The sequence below is a fragment of the Haliotis rubra genome, unplaced genomic scaffold (assembly GCF_003918875.1).
Source record: "Haliotis rubra isolate DU_JTF1 unplaced genomic scaffold, ASM391887v1 Scf126, whole genome shotgun sequence".
Taxonomy (NCBI): domain Eukaryota; kingdom Metazoa; phylum Mollusca; class Gastropoda; order Lepetellida; family Haliotidae; genus Haliotis; species Haliotis rubra.
Window position 1 is genome coordinate 1330402 of NW_025765181.1, and position 16485 is coordinate 1346886.

A 16485-nucleotide genomic window follows, 5' to 3' on the forward strand; every position below is an offset into this window, starting at 1 on the left:
TAAAAGGAGAGGAATGCACCTTGTGTTCTGTATAAAAGGAGAGGAATGCACCTTGTGTTCTGTATAAAAGGAGAGGAATGCACCTTGTATTCTGTATAAAAGGAGAGGAATGCACCTTATGTTCTGTATAAAGGGAGAGGAATGCACCTTGTATTCTGTATAAAAGGAGAGGAATGCACCTTGTATTCTGTATAAAAGGAGAGGAATGCACCTTGTATTCTGTATAAAAGGAGAGGAATGCACCTTGTATTCTGTATAAAGGGAGAGGAATGCACCTTGTATTCTGTATAAAAGGAGAGCCGAAGCACCCTGTGTTTTCTGGGATGCACCTCGTGTCATTCCTTGAAAGACGGGTCACACGAAGCAGTGTATTGGCACTCCTGTTTCTTTCTGAATCTTTCTTGTCTATTGTTTCAATTATAGAAAATCATGTAACGTGATATCATTGTGGCCATAGAACTCGCATGGGCTGGTAGAGAATTACACTCACATACGCGGAAGGAAATCTGAAGATCAAATACAGGAATGTTAAATTATTAAAAGCGATTACAAGATTAAGTCAAATGTCAAAGGTTCTTCAATAGTCTTTCAAGGCGATGAATCATTGAACACAAAACTAATTAGTTCTAAGATCGAGTGTTCTTTCAAAAAAATACTCGCTTGTTTTTCGGACTGGTATATTTTTAATTGAAAATATTTTTTAAATTGATTTTACATTATTAAAATCTGAGAACTCGCCACTGGCTGGTATTGTAGTTTTATGTTGCAAGTATTAAGCCCTTGGGGGCAGGAAATCACAACAGTTACAGAAGGAGCTCATGCACGGCGTAGATAAACGACTGCAGCGTGTGGAACGGTTGATCTGGGTAGGTCCGTAAGATGTAATAAATGTAATATTGATGAACTCTCATTAAAATGTTTTCTTTGTTTCTTTAATGATTTAATCAATACAACGTGCGTAATAAGCTGTCACTTCATGCTTTAGTGAATTGATTCAACATTTCCGTTAATGTTTTGAATTTCATTTGACAGAAAACATCAATCAACGTTAAAGGAAAGCTCAGGCAGCCATTGTTGAAACTAAAACATAAAATTAATCTTTGTTGTCAGGAAAATGAGGTTATTTCGAAATCGAAACAAATTATTCTCCTTGCTCCGAAACATCAAAATGGAAGCCAATCTTTGAGCGGTCGTAATGTACTTAAGTGAAAAACTAGATCTTGTAACATGAAAGTGTGCGCTGTATGCCACCTTATTACTGTATCTTCCGTCAAGGATGTTGCACACTGTGATATATAATAACTGAATAGTTTGCCGTGAAATGTTGCACAATCCGATTGGAACTTAGTCATGAAATGCTGCACTGTATGACCCCTAATTACTCAATCTTTCGCCATGTATGTTGCACAGTGTGATATCTAATAACTGAATAGTTTGACGTGAAATGTTGCACAATCCGATTGGAACTTAGTCATGAAATGTTGCACTGTATGACCCCTAATTACTCAATCTTTCGCCATGTATGTTGCACAAAGGGATATCTAATAACTGAATAGTTTGACGTGAAATGTTGCACAATCCGATATGAAACTTAGTCATGAAATGTTGCACTGTATGACCTCTACTAAATCTTTCGCCATGTATGTTGCACAAAGGGATTTCTAATAACTGAATAGTTTGACGTGAAATGTTGCACAATCCGATATGAAACTTAGTCATGAAATGCTGCACTGTATGACCTCTACTAAATCTTTCGCCATGTATGTTGCACAAAGGGATATCTAATAACTGAATAGTTTGACGTGAAATGTTGCACAATGCGATACTAAAAATTAGTCATGAAATGCTGCACTGTATGACCCCTAATTACTAAATCTTTCGCCATGTATGTTGCACAAAGGGATATCTAATAACTGAATAGTTTGACGTGAAATGTCGCACAATGTCATGCCTAATAACTGAACCTTTGTCACGAAATATTGCACTGTATTACCCCTAATTACTAAATCTTTCGCATAAATCTAATCTCACTCACTCACTAAATCTTTCGACATGTATGTTGCACAGAGGGATTCCACGTAGTAGAATACTTTGACGCGAAATTTTACACCATGCCATACTTATCAGCTGGACCCTGAACCTTTATCATGAAATGTTGCACAGTATGAATCCTAATAAAGTATACTTTGACGTGGAATGTTGCACAATATTATTCCTGTTCCTACATAATCACTAAAACGTTTGTCACGTAAAATATGATCTATGGTATTATCCTTGATAAATGGATTTTTCTCATGAAATGTTTCACAATATGATCGCTAATAACCGAAACGTTTCTCTGTACATGTTACACAATATGATACGGAGTCAATACTCTGAACGATTAAACTTCAAAATGTACGAGCTTTTATATCACAAAAGCATGTCCTGGGTTTAATATCTGGAATTTACGACTTGCCGGATTTAACTTTAAAAAATGTCGTTTTCGGGTGTAAAAACTGCAGTATTAATATAAAAATAACCGCTCAGTTATCGCTTCTGGGTATAGTGTGTTAATATCTTCCACTGCGTGGTCCATGGTCAACATTATACAGGCCTACTTTGCAGGCACTGCATATATCGATCTGGTCATAAAAACACCAAGCCATACATCTCCCACGTCCCTGCAGATGGGACTATTTTACAGCTTAGATTACTGCGCCCACACTCCACGCACCGCAGCTTGGTGATGAACAGCATACAAATGGTACATGAAATGAAAGTGAGCAATGCTGGGGAGTAGGGAAACAGCCCTATTTGTTATGTGATGGGGCGTTAGCTCTGACATATATCCCGTTATGTTGTCGTGTTGGAGAGGATGAAGATAGTGCTGCTAAGAATACCGTACGAAATAAATCAGTCCCCTTAACACTAAAAGAGATGAACTCTATTTGACGCCAAAATTGAATCAGTTTAATTATTAAATTGAATTTGAAAAAAAAATATTGAAAATTTAACCAAACTCCGAATTGAACGATCCATTTTGTTGCAGACAATTCACTCCGTAATGAAAATACTTGGAAACCGTGAGGAAAACATTTAGCACCTACAGCTAAAATCCGACAACCTGGCGCCAGTTAATTGATGGTAGGCAAGCATAACAGTTGTGATGTAAATGTTAATATTACTATCAAATAATTACACCAAGTATTATTTGACAACGGTAATCAATTAGACACTCGACAGCGTTTTATCACATCGTGCTTTCGTGTTTGTGAGTGAGTTTAGTTTTACGCCGCAAATATCACGGCGGGGGACACCAGAAATTCACACACACACTGTACCCATGTGCGGAATCGAACCCGGGATTTCAGCGTGACGAGTAGACGCGTTAACCTCTAGGCTACCCCAACGGCCCACGTGTTTCTGAGAGAGAATGAGTCGGATAGGTACGTACCAGCTTGTTTTACATGGACTGTGAAACTAATATTACATGGTATTACATGGAATGGAAATTAATTAATTAACATGCATCTATGTGGTAATTTTTATACTTATATATTACATATCACTGGCGCACGAATGTGAAAACTGAATATGACGTCATTCAATCAGTCCGTATAAGTCATCCGGATCGTACCATTACAGTAAGAACACGGAATACAAATTCCAGTGCATATTTGTGTTTTCAAAACGTTCTGCTAGTTTTGTGCATGAAATGAATCTATGTAAACAGAAGAGATACAACCACGAAAACCTTGATGTGACAATACAGGGACAAATTACAATATTGTTTACTGAAAGTTCACAGTACGTAGATACCAGCATCCATTAAAAATTACTGTCACGCCACAGCAGTACAGGACATGCTCCATAACAAATGTCACATAACTAGACAGGAATATCTCACCAAGTCCTTAATCACAACCATAACAGGTGGTGGTGTTTGCAATGACAACCCTATCCCATGAGCCTTTGCTACAATGCAGACGACAGACCATTGTTCCGCCATTTTGAATTTTCAGAGCGTGAGATGCAGAAATGGCATTGATCGTGTTTCACAGAAATGCGAGTGATAATTACAAACGAGACCGCCTTGCAGCAACTCATTAGATCAGTATTAATGTTAATAGACCCTTCTCTTCTGATTCCACAGTGTTCAAGTAACAATACAACCCAGCATGAGGAACAATTTGAAAAGAAAGCCATCATCCATATAATATTCCCACAGATGACGTGAATATGGTATTGATAGTGAACCGTTTTGAGGTCACGTGAACATAATGCAAGTTGACATCTGACATTATGATACCTTTTGTCTAGAATACCAACAGGAACAGTTATATCAAAATTTAATATATTTGACCTTTGCTGACCCCCGATGTTATTGATTGTGAAGATCTGAGGTTAATGAATGTAATTTGGTATACCAGGACCAGTTCATCATAGGCATTGTAGAGCCATTCATTAGTAGAAATAGTAGTAGCAGCAGCAATAGTAGTAGCAGTAGTAGTACAGGTTTAGGTGGTTATAGTAGTGATGATAATAATAATGATAATGGCAATTAGAACAATAATAGGAAAACATGCATTCATATCAAAGGGTGCCAGGGGATATATTACTTAATAAACCTCAAAGTGTTGTTGATAGTGAACGTTTTTCACGTTATTTACTCCTACACATCTCATGAAGTATTTCAATTTTATAAAAGTAGCAATAAAACCATTTTCAGTTATGTGTTGTCGTAATAGTTTTTCAAAATATAATTTAATTTTCTTTGCTTCGTGTGTATTGTTTTTTGGCATCCATTTTCTTCACCCTCACTGTTTGAGCCTTCGAATATCTACATGAAGCAAAACAGACAATTTGTTTAGCACGACATACATATCAAAACAGTATTTAGTTATAAGATCGTCATGGTTTTTGTTCTCCTCTGGGAAACTCTATGTTAGCCATGGCTTGAATAATGTAATATCTTCACCATTTGTCTACTCTCCCTGCTGTGCGTTCCTATCTCCCGTGTATCATATTCCATTTTCATGAATCATTAAACAGCACAGAATGCCCCGCTCTGCAACTAAATATACACGCATTAATGGAATTTGCAAACCACTGCATTTTACTCGGACGGTCATTTTATATCGGAATAAACGCTATCAGCAAAATAAATAATATCATAATAAATAGATATGACAGAGCTGATATCATAGCTTTACTTCTGTCTCACAGACAAGTCTAAATATGAACTCCAATGTTAGCTCTGCTGATGTCAGCTTTGAGATTATGATTAATAGTGAAACGTCAACTCGCTTTAATATTCGTGCGATCATATACAAATATTGATATTAACATATTAGTGTTTGTACAAACACAAACAAGTGTTATGATTTCCCAATATTCACACATTCACAACCTTCCCATTGGAACAGGTTATAACGTTTTATGAGATGATATAAACATTTGGACGGATTTATAGACTCTTATAGCGCGCTGAATGAAAACAGGCATATAAAGGAGGAATTACCTATAGGAGGGGGACAAAAATAGCAAATGTATTCCGTTTCACGATCAAAAGAATGAGATAAGCCTTCAGTGGATGGACGAACGCAGATGACTTCGGCTGGTCAGAAACGGGTTATTAGGAGCGATAAGGGTAAAATTATCCCTGTAATAAGGTTTCAGGTTGGCGATAAGGTGAAAGAGTATCCCATCCTCATCCAACGTTTGGGTGGTAAGGGTCGATTATTTCTGACTCATAACAATAGAAAGAAAATACTTAAATAGAACAATCACCGTGTGGAGACTGGAGATAAGCATCTGTAATTATTGCATGCCGAGTGGTGGTTATAATTGACTCGCTAATCTTGACAGGTGGTGGGAATGGAGGTGGTTCTGCAGCCACAGAAGTAATCTGGCATCGCCTGAAGATGTGGTGAAACGTGCAGCGTGTACCGCTGTGATAAGGTCAGTTTATTACACCACATTGCCATAAGACTACCGCTGAGGTTTGTTAACGAGGTGCAATGTGTACTACACAGGAACCCCCCAACCCCAAAAATGTCAAACAAAAGCTTGGCCTGGTTTGGCACTGTTTGGAGTCGGAGTGGATTAATGATGTCACTGAGATTGACGCCAGAGAGACAACTGTCATTACTACTGGAAATTACTGCCTGAGTTTCTCAGTAGTTACTGGACGTGAATGGGAAGAGGAAAATGATGATGTTAAAGAGACAAGCACAGAGACCGGATGTGAATCTCGTGTGATTCCGATGATGCCCTCTGATGAAGGTGGTAGGCCTGGATCTAGAAAGTTCAAACGTTCACACGATGAAGCTAGGCCTTTAGACACAAGATGCAACCCGCTCCAGCTCGGGGCTTTGTACAATATGGATCCGAGGATTAAACCTTCACTGTCGTGGTAATTAAAACATCCCTCGAGGCAACGTTGTGAAAATAACAGAGCTATGAATACCGCATCGTTAATGATGCCCAGTGCATTTTCAGTGTTTGTTTACATAGCATAGCTACGGTGAAGTGTTTGAAAATAAGCGTCATTCTGGAAAAGATCAAATTTTGTAAATAAAGGCTTGGGTTTTTTGACGCTTTACAATGAAACAGCTGGTTTAAATGGTTTTAATTTTGTACTCAAATCATAATACTCTTTCAGGGTATGTGGTTTCAATTGAATAAGATATACACCAAAGATGTGATAGCGTGTGAGGGGTTGTTAATGACTATCAGAGTTCGAAGCAAAGCGTCATAAAGTTTTCATACGACACAAGGCGGAAAGTTCATGAGCTCGCCCAACTGATGCAGCTCTACATCCAACAAGGTTTCTCCACTGCATTGGGTAATTGGTCCAACACACTTAACGGGGTCATTGCATATTCATGTGTCATTACAGCAATTGCGTCTTGTTACAGTGTGAATCAGAGGTCAATTCGGTATAAACTCATCACAACCCTACACAGTTTCTCATGCATCGCATGTGCACTTATGAAATAATTCACTATGAATTGATTCAAGAAGATGTAACGCTCGGTAGAAGATCGATCTTACCAGGAACTGAAGACACGTTTAGTAAATGTTCCTATCGCATTAAACAAGCCGTCATACTAATGTACATATGTGTTATAAACAACACACTGATATGTACTATACAATATCCTTTGTATTCTTTAACAAAGATTCCATCCTGTTTCTTACAATGTAGTATTGATGTATTGATTGAAATGGGAGGATTACATTTGTAAGTATTCTAAATGAACAATTACATGTTCTTTCAATTCTGGTTCCGAATTAAATCCACTTTCTAAATTCTATGATGCAGAAAAGTGATTTAAAGAACGACGATTAAAAGTTTGAACACAAGTTTATCTTAATAAAAATTTGTATTTACAAGTAATAATTATGACGAATATGTACAATGACAAATATATATAACACTGATTTAGTGATCATGAGGATATAATATATACGCGGTGGTCCGTGCTCAGAAAGCATACCCCGAGGGAAGGAACACCCTTGTACAACGCTTATCTATTGCAAGGTTCTGTCTTTTAAAGAAACGCACACTTGGCTTAACGATTCAATATGATAAAGGTTACTATAGAAACAGGACTCAGTGTCACAAACACGTTACGTTTTGAACAGATTGTACATGTAATGGTCCAAAATTCAAACTTGCATTCAGGTGATTGACGAAAACATATTCCGTGAAACTGCTTTCATGTAGACAATACGTATTTTAACCGTTGCTACTTTACCTGGCTTTTATGGAATATGACACGTTTACGTATGACATCACTTGTATTGTGACTCACTGCAATTGATCAATGGTCGGTTTTAAAAATCATATTTTTTATTCTTGTAGTCACAGCAGGATGTTCATGCCTTGTGTTCGCGTGAATAATATAGGGCATACTACTGTTGTCAAGGGTCTTTTAATATACTGTCATTATTTCATATTGTCAAAATCAATAGTCCTTTTACCATTATGAGCCGATTCCTGCAGGAGTATGGTTTCTAAGCACGGTCCAATATAATGAAATCTGTTTCCATGGCAACGAACGACACATTATTTGTATCTATTTCTATCGGTTTCCCCGCCTGTAAACCACTAGCTAACCCTGAATCCTCGTCTTACAAAACACGTACATTGCTACTAGAAAAGACTGATCGATCTCACGCTAGTTCAAACATTTCAAACGATTACCACTTCGATGATTTGCAGGCTAAATAGAGCGTCGATTTTTATGGCACAAAAGCAAATTGAATTTCCACGAATTTGTGAGTTGAAATGTGTTTATGGGTCTAGAATTGGTAAAGTACCCTAGTAACGCTTTCAGAACTGGGGGAAACAGAGTTTAGACTGGGATGGCCTGCCAAGACCATCTGTGAAAACATTCTCATTTAATGGCAACTTGAAATATTTGCCTTCGACATCAGCCTCGGCATTTGATTATTTTTTTCACCTGGAGTAAACACTGATTCTAACTGGAGACATTTCTATTGATATACGGTAATTGCTGGTTAGCCGAGATTGACTTTAATGAAGTCGACAGTCATGAAGATATTGAATTTTCGAAACAGATTCTTTACATTCAGACAGAAGGATATTACTTTCTGTTTGTTTCATCAACGCTTAAAATTAACATGAAATGAAATGTCCGACGGCAAATACTGGAGACTGTCGTATTATCAAATCAAATATCGTATGAAAGAAGCAAATGATATATTTAACATTACTTTGTAATATCCCTTCACATCTGAACAAATACACAAATATTTCCAAAACTTACATTTGAATCCAAAAGTGCAGATAAATTATGTCATATCAAATATTGGAAAATTTTGAATAATTAGCAAGTTTACTCCAGGTTGATAACGGTATAAGAATCTCCATGGAAACGCCGCTATGTGTCGTAAATAAAAAGTTCCATTTAGTTTTGTGTTTATAAATATGACGTTTGAATACGTATATGAATTAAAATCTTTCCGTAATTGATTCTCATAGAAATGAGCGATCATCATCTATAATTTCATCAGCAAACACTATCTCCTGACAATGCACTAATAATTGTTCGAAAATCAATAATTAATTGTTTGAAAATCAATAATTATTAATAGCTTCAAAGTCAATAATTATTAATTATGTGTTTCCTGTTTGCTCTTGGCAAGCCATCATCTAACGCACAGACTTATAATAGGGAAGCCATTGACAAGCCGAGACCAACATGTACCTAAATATTTACATAGCGAGCCGTATAGAAGGCCTCCGTACTCCATAACGTTACGTCACCGTATTGTCCTCTCATGTCATGGTCACGTTGAATGAAGTCACTGATGATGTTGCCACGTAAACGTCCACAAGGGAGGGGCAACCCCGCCCTGTCGAGACGCTGGGTGACGTCCCGGTAGAACACCACATACATTTCCTCGCGTCCACTCAAAACAAACTGCAAGACGCCATAACACACAATATCACATATTCAAGCCGTATACTTTTCACAAAGAGCATTTTCCCAGCACTTCAGAATGAAAGCAATCCACAAGTTGTATTTGTTCAGTAATTATGAGAATTCTTCCAACATGGGACATAGGTAAAGACTCACAGCTACTCGCTGTCGGTACACTGTGGGGGGGACAAAGCACTTAAACGCATGTTGACAGTGTTTTGTCCCGGTGTGAAGACACGAAAGGTAGAGGCTGTACCATCCACAAACATCAACACCAACATCAACACTAACATCATACCTTCCATATCAGGGTTCTGTCTATCCAGGGCTATTTTACTTTTTCTTGCTCGGTTAAGCCAAAACTTGAACATTGATAATCTCTGCGAAACGATTTCCTTTGTAGAAAAATAAATCTTTCTTTCTCCAACAAGAATAATTGCCCTCCTGAAAATCCACCTCAAGCCCTTGTTATTCCGCAGCCTTTAATCTTCTCGGGGCTTGAAAGGATCTGTCTCGAAATGACCGCTACTCTGGTCATTGTTTCCGGAATTTCTCGGTCCGCTCCGGCGGACCTCGGCGTTTGTCAACTAAAAATCCATTACAGTCCTCAGCTTGGAATACTCGTATCGTTTGAATGGTTTATCATTTTCAAACAATTCTCGTCGGGTTCAGCCATATAGTTATATAAATTGTTCGGGCTGCGTTTTTTATCGTTCCTCACCTGTGCTTCCTCGTACTTTAACCGTTCTCTTCTTTTGTAATAAAAATGGAACACCACTACACATACCAGTAGTGTTAAGAGGAATGTTCCAACGACCGCGCCTACTATATCTACTATTGTGAAGTAACCTTCCACGGAGTTATGGTCAGCCATAACTCCCAGTTTCTTTTCAGCTTTATTAGCCGTCCACCCATACGAATCCTCCCCCCTGGGCCTGGAGTCGTCACTGATGGGGAGCACGGTGGCTGGGGAGGGGTGCTGGGCAGCTGCCCCTGTGGAGGTGGGTTTCTCGGGGGGCCAGGCAACGTTGAGGGTGAATGTTACATTTCCTGCCGGGTTGCTGGCAACGCATTTGAATACAGAACTGTCCTTTAAGTGAAGGTCTGTCACGTACATGATGCCTTCGTTGTCCCTGACGTCGTCCTCAGTGGGAGGGTAGAATGTCTCCGTGGTGCCATCTGGACGCACCCAGAAGACGGACGGTGTGGGGTCGCCACTAGCAGTGCAGGAAAGTTTAGCAAGATCCACTTCAAACACAGCATCCACGTTTTTGAACGTCGGCAACTCACACCGAAAGTCCTCAGGTTTGAGTTGTGTGAACATTTTACCCCTGTTGAGCACTGGCGAGCTACATGATGGCACCACCCCGCCTGAAAATACTGACGGGTTACCAGTGTAATATTTGTATAGCCATGTTAACTCACAGTTACAATGGAACGGGTTGTTTCCGAGCCGAAGATGGCTCAGATTAAATTGTTGTAGCCATACAAAAGGAAACTGTTCAAATTTATTTTCATCCAACCATAGCGCCAAAAGAGTCCCATCTAGAGGCCGCAGCACCTCCTTGGACAGATTGACCAGGTCACATCTGTGCATATACAATCCTCGAGATGACAGTCCATCAAACGCCTTGTTAGACAGCTGGATCCCAGGGTTGTCGTTCATAAATAAATGCTCCAGATCTAGGCCACGGAATGTGAAGTCTGCAATGAACTCGATATTATTCTTGCTAATGTCCAACCATTTGAGTTTCTTTAGTTCCTTGAATGTATCCAAAGTTATCGTTTTGATTCCACAGTTACTCAAATACAAATTTTCTAAATTATTCAAATTTGTAAAATTCCTCCTTGAGAGAACTTGGTTTTCAAATTCATTCTCGTTTAGGTTGAGCTCCACTGTGTTAAACGGAATCCCCATTGGAATAGCCGGTAAACGTTTCCTGGAACAGTACACATTATTACTGTGTTGTGGACAAAAACAATCCTTTGGACAGGCGACAGAATATTGTATATGGCTGAGCGCTATGAACACCAGCAGGCACAAGCCAAGGTTAGGGTGTAACGTCCATCTTTGTACACACTTCATGTTTCTAAACCACAATCACATCCTTCGTGGAAATATAACACAACTCCGGCCTCCCGCTCCCATTGCCAACCACTACATACTGTAGCGCAGTGCCTCTCTCTCACTCGCGTAGTCTCGTACTGACGGGCTCGGCTAGCAGAGCGAGCGTTACTCGGCGTGTTTATGACAACGAGCGCCCCCTACCAGACATTTAGTTTGTCGACATCCCCAGCCTCTTCGGCTTACGTTACTCCACCGCGTGCTGCAACAGCCCCTCTGACGTCACAACTCCTCCCCTTTTGGGACATGATTGGTGGAGTTTTCGTAGGATAAAAGACGATATGTCATGCTAAACTAATATCCAAACAGGTATGCTATGGACTTTGTTACGGCGAATGGCGCGAGCGAGGCGTCTCAATCCATGAGTCACATCTGCGGAGAGAACTGTGATTGAACGAGTTATGACCGCGTCCTCAGTCGACCGGAGTGGGAGGGACAGGGTACTCTCACGGGTAGCTCGTCCAGACCCAATTTAAAGGGGTAGCTGTGCTATTAAAGTTGCAGCGCAGTATTATGCGTGACGCTCAAACCAAATACCAGTTTTCACGACATGCCCTCTGCGCGTGTGACGAACAAAGGACTGGGCAACCCATCCCTCCGGCCCCCACCCCCACCCACACCAAAAAATACACGCTGTCAAAGACTCCAACGTTGACAGCTATAACTCCATGTTTACATTTCCTAAGTGCCTCTATCCCCGTCTTGTCCGGAGAGGTGTTAATTAATTGATAAATTTCTCGATGTGTGCTAACGAAAACTTACTTTCACAGAGTATAATGGCTCCCAGTGCGGCTCTGGTTTGATGGACAGGTATTATAAATCTATATTTATCCATGAGTTAGAATACTGATAGGGGCTGAAAAATGGTGGTATTTTCCTGTATTACAAATCCATGGAGAAGGTTTTAGCCTGATAAATGAAAGATCGATAAATGAGGGTGACACTTTGAATGTTGCATTAATATCCACGGCAGCTGTCGCACGGACGACGGCGCTTTCAACCGCATCACCACGTGAACATACATCGACGACATGCACGTATTTTCATTATCGGCATGGTGCTCCGATTCATTTCCCTGACACGAGAAAGCACATATTTACTCACCCTTTTACACCGTGTAAAGGAAATCCCGAAATTAATGAAAATGTTCCCTCGACACTTTTTTGCCGGGGATGATTTATTTTGTATTTTCATATCAAGCCTTCTTTGAACTCACGTGATGAAAAGTAAGATTTGTATCGAACCATAATTAACATTTGGTCAGCACTTCAATTTGGTGCCAATAATATTCAATGTTTAACTTAGGTAACGAGCAGCGAAATACATCCCACAAAAGATGTTTACCAAACACAGCTGTACTACGGTTATAACGAAATCGAATATTTTCAATACTCGCCATTATTTATTTTCACAGAATTAGCGAAATACTGACTATTGCAAAGTTAGTTCTAATCTTCTTGAATTTCAGATGCTCAACTCCGGCTGTTACGAATTCGGATTGCCAAGTGAGACGTTTTACATGATAAGTTATCGATAATTTATCCAACTTCGTCAAAACACAAAATCAGATATATGTAATATATGATTTGTTGACGCATTGTTCCCCGGATGTGTCGAATATAACGGGAATGACAAAATCAACGTCGTCCCTGCGTTTTCTCTCCTCACAAGTCGTTAACACTGACTGTCTCTGCTCGTTAATTATACATTGATATTCGATATATCCGAACCAAATTGTTCACTTTCTCCAATAAGATGATTCATTCCCGACTGAAATAAGAAAAGGATTTCTAGAATAAACAAATGAGAACAAACGAGGTTGTATTGAATATCAAGACAAAGTCTATATAAAAAGAACAGCTGCTCCCAAAATTATAAATATGCATGGTCACGATAGAATAATAATCTGTCACTGAAAAAAACATCACTGGAGAACAAACATATACCCTAGCTACACGCACACTTTCAACTCAGTTATAGTTCGAACTTTCGACTTATTTAATCTTTAGCAAATGTACGTCGTCCTGAACAAAGTATCCAACATAAAGAAAAAAAATAAAAGTTGAGAAAAAAATTCATTTTAAATTCAAATTAGTTTATTTTTGAAATGCGCATGTGGAAACAGACATTTAATTTCTTGAATAATGCAATACTGTGTTTTGAAAGTGGTATTCAAATGCAACTTCAAGAAATGATCTTTGCTCTATAAGATGATTTTATGAATATAATGATTGATGGATTTTATGACGTTTAATACTTTTCATATGGTAACATGAGTTTCGTCTTCAGATTAAACAAAAACAATCTCAAAAGGCCAGAAAATCGATCACACTCGAACGAATGTCACAAGCCAGGAAAACGGATCCATTTATTATGACAAGGGACAAACATCACGCCCTCAGCGTTATGGGCTATCACACCGCCCGTGTAACCTTACACCAACTGTTATTATTTACACATACACCGGGGGGCTCAGGCTACACCATGGTATACACATGTTAGCAAATTCAGCCTGGATTTTCCGTCATACAAACTCATGAAATATACAGTATGAGAGAAGTGTGAACAATTATTCTCGGTGTATGAGGCTAAAGCTGGTGTATGTTAGAAGGTAAACAGATTGAAGTATCACATAAGCCGTCAGCGTCTTCCCGGTCCACGTACGTAATGTCAGTAACTTGTGGGCAAGGGTCAACAAGTCTAATCGGCTACCATTCGTTGTGCAGAGTAGCGTCCCTTAGGGGGCGAGGATCTTAAGGAAGAGTGTTCGAATCCCGGAGTCTCCCTGGGTTTGGTTTTGGTATAATAATGCTCGCACAATCCACCGTAGTTTTTTGGGGCGGTAGGGTAGCCGAGTGGTTAAAGCACTGTCGCTCGTCACGCCGAAGAACTGGGTTCGATTCCTTACATGGTGCCCCTATCTGGTGTTCCCCGCCCTGATATTGCTAGAACAAAGTTAAACTCACTCACTTGCGTTAGTGGCTACCTTCTATACTGCTTCGGGATGTTTCTGTCTAAAGCACTTCGAAATGAACTCACTCACGCCTAGTTGTTTGTTGTCAACCTTGAAACGCACTTCTAGAATTATCCTCGCCATCTTGTTTTCATTTTGACTGTTACTGTATATTTTAGTTTATTTTGCTACAATGGTAACATATATGAAATATTTATACTATCTGAAATTAATCCAAGGCAACAGGGTATCAATCTTTCTTGGGATGTTTTGACGTTTTAAGAGCAATGCATTATTAATGACCCCCAAGAAATAGACACCACCATTTGTACATTTCATCTGATAAGTGGGTTGTACATTTCTTTATGTCAGGGCATGTTATACGTTCCATAGCGCAGCATCTAGTCTCAAAGGTATTTTATTGCTTTACGGAGAAAACTATGATAGTGCTGTCACAGCCCATGTTAAGCATTGCATTTCATGATGGAGATGTTCCCAATGTATATAATACAGTCGAACATATTCGCCAAGATAGGGGTGGTGGAGTAGCCGAGTGGTTAAAGCGTTCGCTCGTCCCACCGAAGACCCGAGTTCGATTCCCCACATGGGTACAATGTGTGAAGCCCATTTCTGGTGTCCCCCGCCGTGATATTGCTGGAATATTGCTAAAAGCGGCGTAAATCCAAACTCACTCACTCACCAAGATCAGTTAAAGATGGTTTCAGTGCTTTATTTTATTGTTCATTAGAACAACTGATCTACGAAAATAAAGTAGTAATATAATGTGATATAATATGTGATAATATACAGTCGAACACCATTGTCCCGAAGTTGAAGGAACCTACGTAAATATTTCGAGTTATCCGAGTTTCGACACAATAGCAACATGATCATCAAACAGGAATACGCAAGGAGCTTTGCTTCGAGACAACCGTACTTTCGACAGCTTAATATTCGACACAACAGTGTTTAAGTGTATGTTTGTATATCACAGATTGAATGTGTACATTTCATATTGAATAATATATGCTTATATCTGAAGAGCATACATTTTTTTCAATATTTGCTTGTCCTTCTCGCGAACATTTGGCGTTATCACCAATATTCACTTCTCCATTAATACATGTTTGATCCGTTGGATAGTCAAGGCTATTGTGGCGTTTATATATCCAGATACATATATCACCTACAGCTTGTCCATTGCACGTAACGTATATTGTGATATATTGTGGCTATATATATATATATATATATTGTGATATATTGTGGCTTGACAAGCCTCGGATATTTGAACTTTATCAACTGGTATTGATATAATTGATATCAGAAGACACTTGGGTGAGATTCTCTATATATCAAGGACACAGTTTTGTATTAAGATGTTACGTCTTTGAAGTAGGGTTTTGGATAACCGTTTGGTCATTCGAAATGTACTCTTGTTTCAGTCTCTTGATGCGACCGCTATCTGATGGTACCATGGCACAACCTTAACTACGGTCACACGATTCAAAGGACGTTTAAACTATTACACTGGACAGTGTGAACTGTGCATGACCACTGACATTAAACTTCAGCGGAAGGATATTAGTTAATCTGGAGTGATTGGTCCTGTTGACCCTAGGGGATTACTGCGCGGTCAACAGTTAGGATAAGGTCAATCAGAGAATTGACCATCAGCTGCGTGCTCACTATTGCATGCTGAAAGCAATAACGCACACCTGGGTAGTTTTGGGGCCCATTATCGCCACCACTTAAGGACAGTCAAAGGATGAAAACTACAAAATTTGGTGTTCATTTATCAGCCATTAAAGAAACTAATACTTTGATTTTCTGGGAAACATAAATTGACCCACGAGTTCTTTGTGACTTGCTCTATAATTAGGACAAAATGGACATTCAGAGTGTGGTAAATGTACTATGACGTGTCAGTCGCATGTCAATTACATGTAATCCATCTGTTTGTGACAGCT

At 39.2% G+C, this 16485-nt stretch overlaps 1 protein-coding gene across 1 annotated transcript; it reads right to left on the reverse strand.

The window, feature by feature from the left end:
• Window positions 1-7332: 7332 nt before the first annotated feature.
• On the reverse strand, window positions 7333-11912 carry LOC124266481 (leucine-rich repeat and fibronectin type-III domain-containing protein 5-like). Its single transcript, XM_046701271.1, has one exon. It carries the CDS (start codon window positions 11521-11523, stop codon window positions 10045-10047), a length of 1479 nt encoding a protein of 492 aa, XP_046557227.1. The 5' UTR covers window positions 11524-11912; the 3' UTR covers window positions 7333-10044.
• Window positions 11913-16485: the final 4573 nt, after the last annotated feature.